This window comes from Neolamprologus multifasciatus, chromosome 22 (assembly GCF_963576455.1).
Source record: "Neolamprologus multifasciatus chromosome 22, fNeoMul1.2, whole genome shotgun sequence".
Classification (NCBI taxonomy): Eukaryota; Metazoa; Chordata; class Actinopteri; order Cichliformes; family Cichlidae; genus Neolamprologus; species Neolamprologus multifasciatus.
The window spans coordinates 20,113,071-20,132,936 of record NC_140459.1 but is presented as its reverse complement, the minus strand read 5'-3'; the positions used below and the strand labels follow the sequence as shown (position 1 = coordinate 20,132,936).

Sequence of the window (19,866 nt, the reverse complement as noted above, 5' to 3'; positions counted from 1 at the left end):
AATAAAACATTTAGTTGCGTCCTGGGTATTGTCCTGACAAGCTACGTGACTAAACATGAGATCATTTTTTCCAGTCCTAAATTTTTTTTTTCTCCTCTTGGCTTATTTATTTTTCTGTGGTTTCGGGAGGTTGGGCTGAATGTCTGATGATATGCTGTGTGTGTTCCTCTCCTTACCCCTCCCCTTATAACTCCTCTCCATGTTTGCTTTTCTTTAAATCTATATACAAAAGGTATAAGGAGTGATAAAGATTTATTTTAAAATTCAGCTTGTTTTGTAATTCTCATCTGCTCATATGTTATAGCCTCTTTATTTTAATTATCTTTGTATCTGCAGATCACCATAATAGCAGCATACTTCATTTTAATCTTAACTGTAACTCCCAGTATGTACCCGTTGTCCTTTCCCTGCTATTTTTTCTCACTGTTTTGGGTGTAGGAGTTATAGTCTGTCTGCTCTGGACACTGTCTAGACGCCTATGAGCCTCCCATTACCTCCTGATTATACTGAGCCCTGGGCAGACTCTAAGACACTCAAATACAATCTTTTCTTGCCCTTTCCAAACCTGCATAAAATTCAGTTCATACAGGTTGCAACATGTGATGCGTCTCTCAACCATTTTCAGTTAAATATGGCTTCAAATCATTTGCAAGTCATTGCGTTCTTTTTGGGTTAAAAGAAACAAGCTTACACATTTTTTATACTTTCTCTGAATTCTAAAACTGAACATCCTTCATTAAACACTGAAGCAAGAAAATCAGCTAACGCTCAGCAGTCCTGAGTCTTCTTTATCCTATTTTTATTTAATGATGCTTAAATGTTTGCAAGGCCTTGACTGAAAAAGACAGCATCTGTATGTGACTATATGTTTCTCTAAAACCTTTGAGCATTGATGGTTCCTTCCCAGATGTGCAAGCTGCCAAATCCAAAGGCAGTAATGAACCCCAATACCATCAGAAAGACTTTTAAAGTTAGCCCTGATAAGAAGTGGGATGGTCCCTGTTTTCTTTAATCCAGAGGATGTGGTGTCCATTTTTTCCATGACAGTCATTTTTGGAAGTGTTTCTGAGCCCGCGCAGTGTTTTTCCTTTTTAACACTGTGCAGTGTGAGGACCCAAAAATCAAAGGCTTCCAATACTGATTTTTGGGCTTGTCCCTTGAGCACAGAGGTTTCTCCAGATTCTCAGAACCTTGGTATGATATTATGAATGGTACACAATGAGATATTTTCACTATTTTACACCAGAGTAACATTATTCTATAATTGCCTCTCTAAGATGCTCTTTTTATACTTAATCTTGTTACTGATCAGGTGCCAATAAACATAATACGATTTCCTCCAGCTGTTTCTTTTTTAGTACTTTTTTAGCCTCTTGTTACCCCCTCATGTTGCTGCCATCAAATTAGCTTATTTTTTTTTATTAAATTGGCACATTTTCTCAGTTTAAATATTTTGTTTTCTGTTTTATTGTAAAATAAAATACATTCTTTTTTTTTTTTTTATTTACATTTTAGACAGCTTCTCACACAAAACTACTCCCTTGAGCAAAATGTAGTTGTAGACATCTGTAGTTGTGAAGGTTACTAAGGACAGGATTGTGCCAAAGAAAACAAACTAAGCATGGCAGTCAAACTGGTCACCAACCATATGTGATGTTTACTTTGGGTGTTAGTAGTGTGTGTGCGTATGCCTGAATATGTTTGTGTGCAGACGCTGATTCCTCGAGAAAGATCTGAACGCTTGATCCTGTGCGACTGTGGTGTGAGACGGGCTATTCGCCTACCTGAGCGAGCACAAAAAGCAGAGACGCAAAGCAGAAGTGCCACAAAAAATCTCCCAGAAATGCCTTTGAAAATGCCATAAAGAGATTTCATGGATGTCAGTAGGCCTGTGAGAGATGGGCTTTGATACAAGTCGGCCCTGCCTGAGTCGTGTTGGGAGGATATATGACCACAGTTGCACGGCTCTGACTGGTGGAACACTTAAGGTTTTATGACCTCCTGCCATTTGGGGCTCTGGGATAGAGCAGAGTGCCGACCACATAACTAATTAGACTTGGCCAACAGAGGTGTGTAAGGATGGGGATTTGTGGATTGTGGGTTGTGGATGTGGTGTGTCTGCATGACTGAATTAGCGAGCCAGTGAATGTATGGCACAGGTTGTGTGTGTGTGTGTGTGCATGCACGTGTGTGTGCATGTGTCCCGAACCTGGAGAATTGCGTCAGAGCGCTGTTTGTTCTCCATAAAGACTCTACTGGGCCTTTCATGTAGGTGAGGAGCCGCCAGGCCTGGAAACTTTGACACAGGAGATAGAGGCCGGCAGCCAGCCTACACACTCATTAACACTTACACACACGCACACACACACATACTCAGATAGTACTCCTATCAAGGCTGACAGAAGTCTATGAAGTATATGAAAAGACAGTCTGGCCTCCTCAGCAAAAACAACACTCCTCCTATTGTCTCATCTCTCCCACCCTCCCTCTTCTTCTTCCCATCCGAGGATCACAAAGATAAATGACCGTGCACAGATATGAGAGTCCAGTTGCAGGAGGGGGAGGTGGTGGTGGTGGGCTGAGGGGTGTCAGAAGTGGAATGTGTGTGAACTGCACACTGCCTCGTATAAATCAGGGAGACAAGTAGGAGAAGGAGGAGGAGGCCAAGAAGGAGAGGTAAAGCAGGAAAGGGGGGCAGTCAGCTTTAGGGAGTGATAGGAGGAATGACAAGAGGAATGAGCGAAGACGGAGGGAGGGGAGGGCACAGGTGCAAAAGAAGTGCCCCCGGGCTGGGGTTGGAACTGGGCGAATGAAAGTGAAGACGCACGAAGGAGGTCACGGGAGGACGGATTGCAGCGAACAATCACTTGAACTTCTCACATAATTGTTTCTAAATGTCTTTAAGATTACAAGTGTTTTGCGTATTTTCACAGTTGTGCAATTTGAGGTCATCCACGGCATTCTGGGAACGCTGTAATGACTGTGTGATTACAAGAACGCAAGATGGTGAAAACTTAAATGGAGTAGTTGTTTTTTTTTTCTGCAGAGGAATGAAATATGTGTAATGGGAGCATTTATATGTATGTATTTTGTGTGCCAGTGTTTCAATATACGAAACACTCGGGTAATTTTGGGTCAAAGCTATCTACTTACTCACACTTGATAAGTTGTAAAAAATGTCTTTATCAAAGATTTTCTTTTCAAGCCAAGTCATAAAAAATAGGAATTCTGACAATTCGTTAAAGGAACAGCTTGAAATGTTGTGAAATATCCTCCTTCACCCTTTCGCTGAGGTTTGGATGTAAAGGGTTAATGCCACGATTAAGTATTTAAAAATGTGAACTATTTCTGGGCTTACATTAAATGCTAGGGAACCAGCAGAGACTCCAGGAAGTAGCTGATCCCAGCCAAGAAATAATCTGATACTCATAATTCTCTGTAAAATGCCAGGTTTTTTTTCCTTTTCTCCTACACTTTGGTTCTTGCGCAGGTTAAACAAAGATGATATAATGTCTTTATCTGTAACTTTTAGACATGCTATCTTAACCTGCAGGGTTTCTCACAGTTTTAATGACTGAGTGCCAGTTTAGGAAGCCAACATATACACCTCAAACAGTTTGAGTTAATGTTTTTATTGTGTCTATTGAGGAGATGATGGTTTATGTTGGTAACTGACATTTTTATGCTGAAATGTTTGTTTTTCTTTTTTCTTGTTAACCATTAGTGAGGTACAGTCTTGTGAGACAGAAAGTTTTCACATGACTTTGTGCAGTTCTGTCAACAAGTAGGTCTGTCCTTCTGCTTGCATAGGAATTAAGAAGGTAAGCAGCAGCGAGTGCAGCTAATCAAGGGCACCTAGTTTACTGATCACTAGCAAGTGCAAAACATTCAAGACAATTGCTAATCTGCCAAAGCGGACGTCTCGGCAAATTCATCCCAGCATCAGACCATGCAATGCTCAGAAACATTACAAAAAAACAAAAAGGTAGAGCTACATCTCAGGCTCTACAAATCTCAGTTAGCAAATTAAAATTTAAAGTATATGACAGCACAGTTTGTTTGGAAGGCTTGCCAGAAGAAACCTCTTCTCTATAAGAAGAACATGACATCATGGTTTGGGTTTATAAAGAACAAACTACAGGAATAGTGGAGCAGTCCTTTTGGTCAGACAAGAACAAATAAACCTGGCAGTCACTCAGTCGACCATGAACTCCTCTGTGGACCAAAGTATTCAAGAATCAAACTTGAGACCATCTGTCTGACTAGTAAAGCAACAGGACGATGATTAAAAGTACAGCAATGGCTGAAAAAGAAAAGAATCATGGTAAAAGTAAAAGTCCAGAGCCTACAACAAAACTTTTGAGATTTTGAGAGATCTCCATTTGGAGCTGTTTGGCCATAATGCACAGCCAAACCAAAAGCCGAATACAGTAGCAGCTGTCAAGCACGGAGGTGGAGACGTGTTGATTTGGGCTTGTTTTGCAGTGACAGGACATTCTAGAGTCAAATGCGAGACCATCTGTCCGACAGCTAAAACTTGAGCGAGTCTGGTTCATGCAACAGAACAATGTTCCCAAGCACAGCAGTGAATCTACAACAAAAGGACCCGGTCATTGCAAACCCTTGATTCTCCTCCTCCAACTAAAGCTCCAACCTGAACCTGACTGAAATGCTGTGGTGGGACCTTAAGAGAGCTGTGCTTAAAAACATCTCTGCAAGCCTCAATAAAATTAAGCAACACTGTGTACAGACAGCTGAAGATTAAAAAGAAAAATGGAATGGAAATATTTCGCAAGTTTTTCTTATTAATGTTTTTTTTCTATTAGTGTATGATTGATAAACAGTTTAAAAAAAGTTCACGATGAAGTTTTGCTGTTGTTTCTTGTCAGACTGGATCCTTTGGATACAAGCAGCCCTTTTTTATGGCTCTCTGCAGTGTTCTCCTGTCCACCCAAAAAAGATGCACACACAGATGGTGCAGCTCATGCAGATGACAGAAAAGTAAGATCAGGTGTGACTGATGAAGATGAGCCAAGTTAATCGCATCCCCTTATCTCTCCTCTTAGGCAGCTTCCGATAAGCTCTCCAACTCTTAGCACCTAACAGCTAATTAGACTCCCCACTGAAAAGCAGGGGGATTTCTCTCCCTCACTCTGTGTGTGTGTGTGTGAGAGAGAGAGTAAAGAAAACACTTAGATCTTTAGTCTTATCTCTCAGCTTTTTATCACTCAACTCCCATCGGTCAAAGCAAAAGAGCTTGCTGCAAAACTTTTCACGGCACACTGCAAAAATACAGGAATTTCTGTCTCTCTGAAGTCGAAGCGCTGCTCAGGAGTGTGTTTACAAAACACAGGTCTGTCAAATCATCACTGAAAAGTAGACATCATGACAAAATATCAAAATAAAGAACTCTTTAAAAGGGTGAGAATAATATATATTTTTTATTGTCAGCTAATTTCTGCTCTCGGTCAAAGAAAATCCATTTAAAGACAAAAGGAAGTGAGCGACATGAAAGTAATATTTTATGGCTTCACTGTGCCTGATTCATTTCCAGGCCTTTCACTGAATACTGTGGATTTAAGTAAAACATGTTCTCCTTGCTTTGCAGTCACAATCAGAACAATTTGTTTAAGACCTGTATGGAAGCATGAGCCAAAGTCTAGAAGTCAGCTGGGCAGCATTAGTTGTTTGGCTTTTGTTTCTTAAATGCTGAACAGGAGAAAACATAAAAACAGCAGTAAAGCAAAAGATGATCAAACTGTCTCTGCTGGTGAGTTTTTGCCTCTGGATTTTTGTCTGCCAGACTGATTGTAAGAAGCAGTTTGGCTCCACCATGTGGCGAAGGCTGGAACTACAAGCGAGGAAAATCTGTCAAGCCCACTCCTGATCTCTCATTTCCATGTTCTCTTGCATGTCCAACATTATGTTTATGAGGTGAGGAGCCAACTTTGGGATGACAGTCAGGCTCTTTAATGATTAAGGCACGTCAGGATATTCCTCCAGGGCCGTCGCTATCACTAACACACTCAGTATGTCCTTGATTATTCCAAATGTTTCACTTAATTTGTAAAGATACCATGTTTTAGACATGCTGCTCTATTTTGACTTTTCTCTTTTTCTTTGGTTTCACCGGGTCGGGATCTTCACTAAAAGATGTTGTCACATCGTTTCCTGATTCACGTTTCCTTTTCTTGCTTGGCTTGTCACTAATGTAACCGCTGGAGTCGCTCCCGTGAATCGCCACCTGAGAGACATCCATCTCCTCCTCCTCTTCTTTTATACATTTTTCCTTCTTCTTTTTCTTCTTCTTTTTGTTCTCTGCGGCTTCATTGCCATTTACCTCATCCCTCATCCCATTCGGCTCTGGTGTTACACCGTTGTCCAGCTGGCATGCAGATATGGTTGGTATCTCTTCTTCTATCTCCTCTTCTTTGACTTTCTTCTTTTTCTTTTTCTTCTTCGGGGTTTCTTCAGAAGCATCCTGGGTGGGTTCTGGGTCCTCCTCGCCTGCAGGCACACTGGTTTCTGTGCCCTCACACATGGCCAGCAGCTCCTGCACCCTGAGGCACACAAAGACAAAAACAATCAATATAGGCCAGCGCCATACCAGCGCTGATGTGAAGGTCTGAGTTGCTTGCCTATCGTTCAGGAGAATACTGCAGTGACTACTGGTGTGATGATGCTACCGGCAGCCACAAAGCGGCGAGCATACTGAGGCCTTTAGTTTTGCCCCGAAGCTACTAAAATCATCCTCACTGATACTGCACACTTGCCTGGTCTTGTCCAGTCGTCCTCTGATCAGCAGCACCCCAGCAGTGTCGGCGTCGAGCGCCGTCACATCAAACTCCACCTCCGATCCGATCCTCGGCCCCGCGTCTCTCCATGTTTCCACAGTAACCAGATTCGGTCTGGGAATGCTGGCGTTGAAGCAGCCGTGCACCAAGCAGCCCACGTGGCTTATTCCCAGTTTATTTACCTTACCCTACAAACAGACGAATACGTGATACATGCTGTTAGTTATTGTATTTTATCAGAGGCAATTTATCACTCCCACAAAATACAGGGATGCCTCAAAGCCCCAGGTTTTAATATGTCACTTGTATATTACAACAATAGTAAACACTGAAAAGTGCAGGTCTCTCTTAACAGACACTATATGTCAGGTAAGGTCCCGTCAGCTTCTCTGCTTCTACTAAATAATGTGAATGTAAATCTCACCCGTAGTTTTTGTCCTTTTTGTGGCTGAAAAACAATAAAGCTGGCTTCCACGTCCACGTGGACGTAGCCGCTGTCGTCGTAAATGTCTCCGAGGTGTCTCACTATCCTGATGTTGTCGTAGGCTAAGGGGACTCCGTTCAGACTGAAAGAGACAACAGTAACAGGGTCATCTTGTGCATGAAGAGTTTATTTAAACTGACAATGCTTTACTTAAAGGAGAAGAATCAGTGCACACAAAGATGATCTTCATCAGACTGAAAAACCAAAGTAAAGCTATAAGAGAGAGCAAAGTCATCCGTCATCCCGGTGGAGGAAGTGTTAAAGCATGAGCATGCGTGGCTGCCAGTGGAGCCGGATCACTGGTGTTTATAGATGATGTGACAGCAGGACGACCTGGCGATCGTCTCTGCTCAGATTCAGACAAATGCTGCAAAACTGATTTCACAGTGCAAATGGACAATGGCCCGAAGCACACTGCAAATCACAAACCCAAGCGTTTCCCGAGGCAAAGAGCAGAGATAATCGTCAATGGCCAAGTCAGTCACCTGATCTCTACTAAATACAGCAAGTTTTCAGTTACTGAACAAACAACTGAATGCAGTTATTGCCCACAAATAAGCAGCAACTGGTGGCTGCAGTAAAGACCTGGCAGAGCTTCTCAAAGGAAGAAACAGCAGTTAGTGATGTGATGTTCATGACTTTTAGACTTTAGGCACTCATTGACTGTAAAGGATTTAAAACCACATTTAAACTGAGTTAGATTATGTGTCTATGGCTGTATTTTCCGGACAATCGATGCACTGATTTTGTTACAGTCCCTGAATTAAAGCAAAAAGTCAGCATTTCAGTGACAGCCTCCCAACACCACCTTCTTAACCCCTAAAAGCACCACCTCGTCAGCAGGTGCGTGTCCGATAAAGGACCTAACAGGATGTTTCACGAGTAGCTACTAGGTTCTTTTAAAACACAGGAGACAGCAACACGAAAACTCAGCGGCTAGAGGACATCACAGCTTGTGTGCATGTTTGTGTTCGTGGGAAAGTGGACTTTCCGGCTCAAAATGCTTTATTGACTGGATAAAATCGTCGGCGGGAAAAAAAAAAAAAGCACCTTTGAGAGAACTTGAGGAGCTCGGCCTCCAGCTCCTCCTTTATCCCCGTCTTCTTCTTGTTCAGATACACGGGCGGCAGGGCGATGTGTCTCCGGTGGGTGTTCATGACCAGACACGAGTAGGGCGCTGACAACAGCTCGGAGGCAGCGGCGAACGACGGGATCGATAACGGGAGAGCGGCAGCAGTCTTTACCGGTGCTGGGGTCTCTTGGGCCGCCTGGTCCGGGACGGACGCGTCGGGAGTTTCACCGGACATTCTCACATGTTTTGGGTCGTCCTCACCGTGCTCCAAATTCGCCATGCTGCGTAGAAAGACCGGAAGACAAACAAGAGGTGACTTCCGCTTTGCCGATTGTTGAACTGCTGTTAAAAACATTTGTTATTGTTGCCCCCTGCTGGTGAAGAAGAGAAGCGCCCTCCACAAACTTCACACTGCAAGCTTATTTCATAGTTTATTTTAGATCCCATTCACTATCTTTAAGTAATGATTGTCAAAAAGTATTGTGTTTAATTGTTTTTTTAGACACAGAAATATTGTAAAATCCTTGAAAGCATTAGAAAATATGAAGAATTGTATAACTCACTGCCCCTTTTGTCTGCAGAGCACAGACTGAATCATTATCAAAACACTTTTACACTCTTTAATGATTATAAATGAGCGACTGCAGACTTAATGGCTGTACATGGCTAGTCTGTGTGCAGTAATGCTTTAATGTTTCCTGGCATAACATGTTGATGGATTTAAATGTTGCATGTGGCCAAACTATTAGTTTAAATAATGAATGTCCTGTGTAACATGGTGAACTTATTCTGAGTGGCTATTTCATTTTCACATTTTAAATTTATAAATAAAATTTAGCCCTGCAAAGTAACTGCAGCCACAGATAAATGTGTTTCATTTGAGCAAGCACCTGGTGGCAGTGGGAAGGAAGAACTGCTCTTTAACAGGAAGAAAACCTCCTGCAGAAGTAGGCCCAGGCATTCACCGGCATCACTTTTAACTTTAGACAAAATTTTAGCAAATTCAAATGAACACCATGCAGCTTTGCTGTTGTAAGTAGCTGTTATGATGCTTACGTAAGTTACCTGATGCCCTTTGTTATGTATCTACAAGTTCGGCCCTGATAGTCCTAGCAGGGATGCTGTTAGGGAGCTCGTGTGGTAGGAGATGATCATTGATTCTGTATCCCATTCTCACCCGCAGAGCCACATTAAGATCATTAGGGTGACCTGAGGTGTCAATTAGTGCAACTAGTGCAGCGTGTCCAGCCATACACACAGGTATACACTGAAAATATCCTGACACATGCACCGATGAATCTAGTGTTACTGTTTTCTGACAGGGCAGCACCGCAGGAGGTCACATGATTCAGCGTTTCTCTCTCTTTATCACACACACTCTCACAGGAATCGCAGACCCGGTGCTCTGTTAGGAGCCATGGCCCTTTCCTGTCTGCTGTCACAGTGATAAATAGTGCATGATTTCTTAGCTCCCTGCGGCTTCTGCTGCTGTGGGCCCCAGTCAACACACAAACACGCATAAATGCACGCAGATGCACACACATCTCTGTTTGGAGCTTTTCTCTGGAGTAGGCAAACACTGTAATGAGGTGCTGAGCAGCAATGATGTTGTCAGAGCTTATCTTCATAACAGGTCACAGCTGTGTTTGTGTGCAAGCATGTGTGTGGAGGAAACAGGTTTTTATTGCTCTTCCTCCTCTGTGAAGCATTTTAAGCTTGCAGGTCTGACGGGTGCTATGAAACTGATTTACTTTGTCACTTAACTTTACGACAAGAGTGGGAACCCTGAACAGCATCATCATTGCCTTAAACTGTGGTTCATTATATCCATGGATATCAACATGGATATTTTGCTTTTCTTTGTATTTAATCCAATCTCTATAAATTCTCCTGTTATGTATTTTTCAATATAACTTCCCTTGTTATTTACTGATTTTATCATTATTTAATAGCTTAGTTATAAAAGAACCATACTGGATAAAGAAATTAAAAATGTTAAATATATTGGGGACAAATGTGGTAGAGGAAATAGTGCATAAGTACATAGTTTGTAAATGACTCAATAAATAAAATGGCATATAAAATGAAAGAAGGACAAGTATAAGGCATGAGTTTACAAGAGAAAATAGATAACTGGTGGATGGTATTACACAGGGATTACATGAAGATGTGGGACCTATGGGTTCTTTGACACCCAGCATTTAGACTAACATCAAAACTACTTGAACTTCAGTGCTCCAACATCCACAAGATGCAACTACTATTGCAATAAGTGACTGATGAGGTATAACACAAAAAATAAGGACCATCACGGAAGGACAGGCACTGCATGGTATGTGCCACCGGCAGATAGAGGAAGTGGCTGACATCCACAAGTGGTAGACGAAGCTGGACTGAAAGACAGCAACAGCACAGAGGCACCAACAATGGCAGCACAGGAACAAGCTCTAAGTACAAGATCCATAGAGGGGGTCTACCACACCAGGTAAGACCACAGGTGCAGGCTGTATAAAGATGCCCCTGAGACAATCCAACACATAACAGCAGGATGCAAGATGCTGACAGGCATGGCATACGTGGAACGCCATAACCAAGTGGCCGACATAGGATACAGAAACATCCGTGCTGAGTATCACCTTGAAGTCCCAAGATCAAAATGGGACACACCCCCTGGGTTGTCGAGAATGACCAAGCTAAGACCCTGTGGGACTTCCAGATACAGACAGACAAACTGGTAACGGCTAACCAACGAGTAGTGGTGGACAAACAGAGGAAGACGGCTGTATACCGAGTGATAGCAATTAGGAAGAAGGATCACGAGAAGCTTGAGAAGTACCACTGGCTGAGAGAGGAACTCTAGAAGATGTGGAGGGTGAAGGTAACAGTGGTCCCAGTGGTAATCGGATTACTCTGTGCAGTGACTCCCTGAACAGGGCGAGTAGCTCCAGCAGATCCCAGGAACAACATGTGAGATCTGTGTACAGAAGAGCACAGTCCTAGAAACAGCAAAGGTACTGCGCAGGACCCTCAAGCTCCCAGGTTCTGGTAGAGGACCTGAGCTTGAAGACAGCCCACAAGGTGTGAGATGGTTGCTCTGTGTGTGTTTTGTTTTGTTTGCTTTTAAAAAACACATGGATCTCGTTAATATGACTGAGTCATTTAAATACGGTTCTTCATAGTGTGCGATTTTTCAGTGTGTTACTATCACCTACAATGATGTAGTGTATTGATTAAAATGCTGTAATCTGGCTTACAAACTGAAAAGTCACTCCCATCACATTTTTACTCAAACCTCACATACTTCACAAACACAAACACACTTCCTCAAACGTGTGTGTTCATGTACTATAAACACACAAATTGGCAACTGTATAATTAAAAAAAAAGGCTAATCTGCATAAACTGTGATCATAAAACCAGATTCATCTCAACACGTATTTAACAGAGCAGCAGTAAAACAAAATGCAAGACTGTGCAATTCTTTTATTAGTCGTACTTTAATTGAATGAACTTTATAAGAAGCATTATAAAAATATGTTTGATTTACAAGCATGGATACATACAGTACATTGTGCATCACTGTAACTTTTTTCTCTCAAAGCATTCCATTATCAGATGATACATACAGTTTACCAAAGGCTATCTCAATATCTGGATTCCATAAACCAATAACATGACAGAGAGAGAGAGAATAAGGACGATGAGACTGAAATAGCTCTTCTAAACAAGTGAATCAGTTGCATGCTTGGTTTGTGCTCATCGCTTTGATCTGACTGGATGAAATGTATCCTTCCCGCTCACAAATTGGAGGATTTCACGCAGATGTCTGTCGCTTCATTTGTCATGTTCACAATCCCAGCTTTGGTGAGATTTAAACCGAAGGTATTTGAACCCATGTTTGCATAATATTCAGAAGCACAAACAGCTCCTTCATGCTCTCCGTTTCATCAGTCAGCAGGTAAACGGGTTCCAAGGCGACAAATTTGGTTCAGTTCCTGCAGTCAGGATACAGTTAAATGCAGTCTACTACAAGCTGCATTAGCTGCGTGACAGCACGAGTTTTAGTAACTGCTTCTGTTTAAGTCTGCAAGTCACCTCCTGCTGAAACTTCCTCAAGGAGACGCCGCGGTGTGTCCATTATAGGAGATCTGAGGAATACCATTACTGGAGTTGTCCAGGACCTCCTGTTAGAGACACACAAACACAAACCTGCTTAGGAAAAAAACTTCTGACAGCAGCTAAAGATGAATCATGCAGTTTACTACCTTCTCTGTCATCTCATGGGAATGATGTAGCGAGTGTTCCCTCTCCAAGAACATCCTTTGCTGCTCCGAGCTTGCCAGACGACAAGTCAGCCACGTGGATAAGGTACAGGTCGAGATCCCTGGATAAGACCGGAAAAGGGTATTTTACACAGAAGTGAACAGAAAAAGACTCAGTCCCCAGAGGATAAAACATACTGTACTGGATGATCGTCTGATTTCTATTTTTTAATGCTAGTATGAAAAGAGTTTCACTTATGAAGTTCTATGTCTCAGCCAAAGTCTGTATATGGACTGCATAAAAGATGGATGTAGCCTTCGGGTACAAGTGAAGCCAACGCTGCAATGCCTCGTTTGATTTCAGTTATTTAGTTATCAAGCCATCCATTTTCTTCCACTTATCCAAATTAGAGTTGTGTGTGTGTGTGTGTGTAATATCTATGAGAAAATTAAACTACCTCGCTCTTGATTTATGTCCTCTGTAAATTCTCTCCTAATGGGCTTATGGACTCAGTTGCTGGTTGATTACTTTTGAAATTATGGCCCCATTCAGAGACTTCTAGGGCATTTAATCCCTGACAATTTCTTTAAGCCAAAGTGACTTTGATGTATCGCTAACTAGCAAATATTATGTTCCTAATGTGGTTTGCATGCTAAAACTGTTACATACCTACTAAAGGATCCATATTAACACTGGCATCAACATTTAGCTCCAAGCACAACCTCATGGAGCGACTAGTACACCGGCAGACCTTCAGAAAAGAAACGAAGAGGCACTTCTTCTCTGAATAAAACTGACAAAGCTTTTTTGGGGAGGGTGGAGGAGCACTGGAGAGTTGTTGAGATAGAGCTGAGATAAATGTGATTAGCAGTAATAAGAAATGCTTGGTATACTGTTAGTATTGACAGGTGACTAATAAAGAGATGCTTTATCTTTACCCCCACATTTAGTCCCTTTCAAATACTTGAACAGAGACTAATAACGTTCTTATCTTACGATGAAAAATAGACAAAGACGTGAATTGTTTTCAATTGCGTCACATCAGATTGTGTTACGTCTTGTGTCCTTGTTATTATCTTTACCTAGACAAGCCAGAGTCATTGCAGCCAGGTGGATTGTTTGCATCTTGTCCGGCCGTTTGTTCAGTGCCCGAACAAACTGGACGTTTAAGATCCCGGCAATGAGACCACAGATGCAGCACGCTGAAAAGAGGATCATCTGAAAGACAAGGGAGGTAAGCTGCAAAATTGAGACCTTATCAACCAATCTGTAAACCAAGTGACAAAATGCGATGAGACCGGAGATATACAAATTACTACTGAACTTCCATCTCCATCATTCTGCTGTTTTCGAACGAGGCTGCAGCGATGAGTAATGGCTATCAGTCAAAATAAATCTCATTCGCCATTAGAAAATTGGATCACTCTCAAAGCCGACTGCCGGTTCCAGGAGCGATGTGCAGCTTGTAAATATGCTTGCATCACTCACTTGCTGTATTTGTGTGTGCGTGTCTGTGTTAAAGTGTGTGTCTGATTTGTGTGTTTAATGAATCGCATTTTACAGATTACTTCTCCGGAAATTGTGATCGGAACCGGGAAAACTAAATCCCAGTTTCAGAATCCAATTTTTTCATCTTTTTATTTATTTGTTTCTGGGTAGAATCTGATGAGAAAACGGTTAGACTTCCATCACCTTCTTATCAAGATAATAAAATCCAGATGATTCATATACTTTCCACTAATTGTGAATGTGTTTGTATTCCATCTGGAGAGCGAGCCCTCTTTCACCGCTCCCTGTGCAGATGCCGTTAGTGCCTTTAACCACATGGAAAACGGCATCTCCTATTTCAGTCGTTACCCAGGGAAGTGTGGAAAGTGGCTGGCAGGGGTCCGGAGCCAAACCAACCTAATACAATCATCACCCCACAGGCAGACATGGGGAGGGCGCTGGAGGAGGATGGAGAGAAAAATGGAGAGAGTCGCAGCGTCGACATAACGGCCGGGACAGAGTGAATGGAAGAGGCAGATGGATAGATATAGTGATGAAAAAAAGGAAAAGCATGAGTAGGAGGAGATAGACAGAGAGACAAAAGTTGGACAGGGTGAGATGGGGGAAAGAAAGGTTGAGGGATGTCTCTGTTACAGCAGATTGCGCTGACATTGATCCATCATTAGTCTCCTCCCTGCAGGAGACAGGGAGTCAGAGAGAAACACCAGGACTGGGAGACACTGAGAGACTGTAAAAAAGACAGAAAGAGCGACAGAAAGGGAAGAGAGGTGACTGCTTGTCTCCTCTTATTTCCTCAGATGTCTCTCTCAGAGCACACTGACTGCACCTGCTGCAACACACACACACACACCTTTAGGAGTTCTTTCATTGTCGAATATGCAGACTTTGTGTATGCTTTGCGTTCAGTATTCCTGATACAGATGACTTTGCATCTGACATCCACAACAGAAGACATCTGCATCATAATTCCAGCAAATACTAAATGAAAAAGGCTCGCAGGCACGTGACAGTTAGCTTCACTGAGCTCAGCATAAAAGGTAGAAACAAGAAAACAACCTGTCTCAGTTCAAAGCTAAAAAAACAATATCCACCTTCTACCTCTAGCAAAGGCTACAGGCCTTCTCGAACTATTTCCTGGTGTCTCTGCCTAATTCCTAGAAACTGGTACCATCCTGGAAATAGCTCAGTACAAACTGCTGAAATGTGAATCACTAATGACCTGGAGTGTGTTTAAAGTTGGATTTTGGTACCCCTCCCATGCATCATATCATTTCACTGCATTCACATAGGGCTCCTGTTGTTTGTACACTACAGACTAACAGGCATTAAAAAAAGGAAATTACTTGGAGAAATAAACCGAGCTCCTTCAGGATGTATGTACTTACGATAAGGCCAGTCCTCTTTCGAGCACACAGCACTCCGCACATCCCGCAGACCAGAAACTGGAAACAAAGAAAGACAGCAAGTAAATTAACACCTCTGTGAGTTCAAGTTAGTTTGTCATGAGAAATTTTTAGTTTCTTTTTTTATGGCACCCGTCCCTGATGCAACAATGGGAAATGCTGAAAATAACAGTCATTGAAATCAGTTATTCACGTGTGGTTTTCTCCCTCTAAAAATAACATTTCCAGAAGGATCTTGGTGGAAAAAGGAGACACGTCCTCTTATTTTTTATTCCAGGATAATTTACACTGTCTGGTTATTATTATTTAATATATAAATGTTTCTAGACAGCCTCTCCGTGTTAGCCTCGCCTCTCACCCTATGGCAGCTGGGATAAACTCCAGCCCCACCCCAACCTTAGATAATTGGATAAGGAGAAGAAAATGGATGGATAAATATTTCTAAGAGCCAGGTGCACTTATTAGAGTCCCTCAAGAGCTTTCAGCTCTTTATAAAGTCTCCTACCTATGGATCAAGTTGTTGAGCTGACACACACACACACACACACACACACATACCTACAACACACACACACACACACACACACACACACACACACACTCACACGCACACACACGCACACACACACACACACACACACACACACACACAAATCTTCATGTGTACTTTATAGGATAATATTTGCCAGTTTAAAATTGTGGTTTAGTTTCTTGTTTCACTGTAAAAACATTCTTACAATCTAACCTAATCAGGTAATTAGACAGTAGATAGATTAGAATATATGATTTTATCATTTTAGGGCTCTGCCTGCTTTCAAAACTGGAGATCTTTTAAATAGACAATTCTCCTGTTTTACAAAAACTCTCATGATTCAGGTTTGCTGTTCATTGCAAAGAAAAACAAACCAAAACCCAAACTGCTCCACTGTTCTGAAACTTAATCCAAAGTTGCAGAAATGATAAATTATTAATGCACACTGTTTCAACACAATAAGGCACCAAAGGTTGGAGAGTCAGTGTCCTCTAAAGTCACCGGTCAGTGGGTTACAATAATTCCCAGGTCCCGAAAGAAGACTGAAACTCTTGGACAGTTGGGTGGCTGACTCAGCAGACAGAGCTCAACAGCTGCGTGGTTGAACTCACAGACGACCCGTTGCATAACATCTTTGCAGGAACTTCATCTACACCGCTGGAATCACGCGCACTTTAAGTGCACTCACGCCCAGATATGGAACCTATATACTGTGATATATCAGTAAATGCTTTTTTTTCTCCGTCTGATGCACACCCACATATTTACACTTAAGCAGTCTTTCAAAGCAGCCATCTCACACCAATGATAATGTTATAGATGACTCTTTATGACTCATAGTGCTTCAGCTCCTGGCATTTATAGTAATTCTCAGCTATAAATGCTGACAGATAGACTATATATCCCCCGCTGGAGCGACTGTCACAGTAAAGTAGATGATTCAAGGTATGTGGCTGCTTAAGACGCCAGGAACAAAACTTTTTAAATGTTCTGTGGCAAAATCGAGACAATGAGGCTCAGAGCAGCGCAGAAACAGGAGCAGACACATTCAATAGACTGAGAGGACGTAGATGGGTCTAAAAGCTCCGACCCTTCCGAGCAATGAGCAGTAAATCAAGCATCAATTAATAAAGCCAATCTTTAGCTCCAGTGCGCCAGGCCAAATGGCTGTGTGTCTGCCAGGCTTTTATAGGCAAATACCATATGAAGCTGTGTCAGCAAAACCACGCCAGGTATTGAAAGTTTGAAAACAACCACAAATATGAACAGAAATTCCACTTTTTCAAACAAAGAATTTCTGTAAGCAGAATGGATTTATTTGATAGGAGCTTAAATAAGACAAAAATATTTGGAGTCAATTAGTTTTTTGAGAAGTTTTAGAGGGAAAAATACAAAAATCTTTCAGATTTTTCTTTGATTTTCTGCACATTTTAAATATCAGTGTTAACCTAGGTGCTGTAATTTATGGTGTATAAATATAATAAAGTTCTAGTCTAGTCCTTCAGCCCTTATATGACCAGAATATGTTTCCCTTATTTTGATATTCTAATGCTTACAGACATGCAGCACATGCTGTCTCTAGCAGGCTCTATAAAGAGCAAGGTAATTCCCTTGAGTTTTAACGGTCTCATCTTTCAGCACGATCCCTGGAGATACTTATCCTCTGGGGAAGTGAGACAAAGACAAAAAGTAGCGACAAGAGTTGCTCCAAGGACGTACACAGAGTCCACTCCAGACCGGAGAAGCGTCTCCCTGCTGCGGTTTATGATCGCCCCGGACCCAGCTGATGCCCACCGCTCCCAGGACGATGCTCGCCACACCCAGGCCCACCTCCACCAAGGACAGTAGGAGCAGGCTCCACAGAATCTTGCGGCTGGAGCACATCCTGCCCCGGGCATCTCTCCAGCTCCAGCAGGAGGGAGGCGCTGAGGCGGGAGTCCGCTTCTCGATGCTCCGAGGGCGGCGCTGCTCTACTGCTTCATATCCGACTGGAAGAGGCGAAAAAAGTGTATCCAAGCGCAAAGAGAAGAGGAGCGAACTTACAGAAGCGGCTAACAAACTATTTAAACAAGGAGGTGGGGGAAGCGTTTGCTCTCTGGTTGGAGATTATTGTGGTAAAGGAGCGTTCGGCTGAAGTTCCTCTGTGCACAACGCACGGCGCTGTCCAGGGTACTTAAACGCCGTGGCGCGCGCAAGCATGCACCCATATACACACACAAACAGTGCACGCGTGCACATCCAGGGCCGTTACTAGGAGTTCGTGAGTCTCAGCCTCCGCCCACAGCGATGAAACGTAATATATGGTGACGTTCGTTAAACGGAACCACAGACAGGAAACACCTGTCACTTAAATATAAATATAAAAGCTACACTGATATGTAAGTTTTATAAATGGATAAAACAGAACAGCGATTATTTTATCAAAAACTGAAAAAAAACTTGTTTAGTTCTTGTTTTTTTGTTTGTTTTTGTTGTTTTCTTCAAACATTCTGGAACTCAGTTTTGTTCTCTTTATATATTAGTTCCAACTTTGGGTAATAGATTTATCCACTTCTGCGTCTTTAGTGATATTTACAGTCTTTAGGTGACAGCTCGTGACTCTGCTTTTCCAGCATGTGCATGTCTACAACCAGAAATGATTAACCATGTTTTCACACTTCTGCGCTCTTCTATTCCTGGATTTAATTCGCTTTTCTGAGAGTTTCACCTGAAGGAAGTTGCATTTAATATGGTTAACTCAATAACAGTGAATGTTAGTTTAGATCGTGAGCATCTGCTGTGATCTCTGCTCTCTATCAACTCATAAATATTTAAGCAACATGGGACATTTTGAGTGACGTAATCTGAAGCTGATGTGGAAAACAAGACTCTAGAGGCAGGTGACTTGCTGTTATTTGTGAAAATGTGACAAAAAAATTGTAAATAATGTGAATTTATCATGAAATTGAGCATGTGTTAGTTCTGCAAACTAAAAATGACAGCTTCTGGGTCAAGAAAGAACCAATCCAGTGGTGTATTAGTTGTTTCGTGTGTGCTATATTGAATTAAATAGATTGTTTAAGCTGAAGGACAGCAAAGCTTTGCAATCATGATGCTAATAATGGACGTTGGGTAGATATTCATGTCAGAGCTGTTCTCTAAATAAAAACTTAACCACTGTAATGTATTGATTTATTTTAACCACAGTTCATACTGCAGATGTGAACTCCATCAGTCATTCAGTGCAGAATCCTCACCAATTAAAATATCTCATATAAGCCTCATTTACCTTATTCAAACCGAGGAGGGACTCAGGGGCAACGCTGGGGAAAATTCTCATAATACCTTTCAGTAAAAGACAACTGGTGACGATTTCAAAGTGTTGTGGAAGATTTTATAACTAAACTACTTCTTTGTGTCAAACTGTCCTAACTGAACAACAAGCTCCGCATTGCCTTATTGTGTCTACATGTCATATTTCAACTACAGCACATGCTGATGTACGAGTTAATGTTTATCACACGGTGTTCTAACAGCATCCTGTGACCGTGGCAGATTGACGACTTGTGTCTATAAATATTGTAGGTTTACAATCGCTCTTTGGTCAAAGATACTGCTGTCGTTCTGTGTATTGTTGTTTGACGCCTTTGCAAAGGTAAATAAAACTTACAGAGACAACCTGATACTTTCTTTGTGAGCCACCATAGAACTGCACAGATTTGAGTGAAAATCAAAGTAGAGGTTTCAAAACACCATGTTTTGGGGTTTTTCTTTTACATTTGGCCAATGCCCCGCCTACTCATTAGTCACGCTAATGCTTTATCAGAGAT

The 19,866-nt window shown here is 42.0% G+C and overlaps 2 protein-coding genes across 2 annotated transcripts; both read right to left on the bottom strand.

Annotated features, from left to right (window-relative positions):
- Positions 1-5,422: 5,422 nt before the first annotated feature.
- polr1f (RNA polymerase I subunit F) lies at positions 5,423-8,677 on the bottom strand. The gene is made up of 4 exons (XM_085149340.1): positions 8,329-8,677; positions 7,219-7,360; positions 6,774-6,982; positions 5,423-6,560 (listed from the first exon to the last, which is right to left on the bottom strand). Exons 1-4 carry the CDS (start codon positions 8,628-8,630, stop codon positions 6,083-6,085), a joined length of 1,131 nt encoding a protein of 376 aa, XP_085005466.1. The 5' UTR covers positions 8,631-8,677; the 3' UTR covers positions 5,423-6,082.
- A 3,129-nt stretch (positions 8,678-11,806) lies between these two features.
- On the bottom strand, positions 11,807-18,468 carry tmem196 (transmembrane protein 196). Its single transcript, XM_085149108.1, has 5 exons — positions 17,777-18,468; positions 15,508-15,564; positions 13,696-13,831; positions 12,616-12,734; positions 11,807-12,534 (listed from the first exon to the last, which is right to left on the bottom strand). Exons 1-5 carry the CDS (start codon positions 17,939-17,941, stop codon positions 12,463-12,465), a joined length of 549 nt encoding a protein of 182 aa, XP_085005234.1. The 5' UTR covers positions 17,942-18,468; the 3' UTR covers positions 11,807-12,462.
- Positions 18,469-19,866: the final 1,398 nt, after the last annotated feature.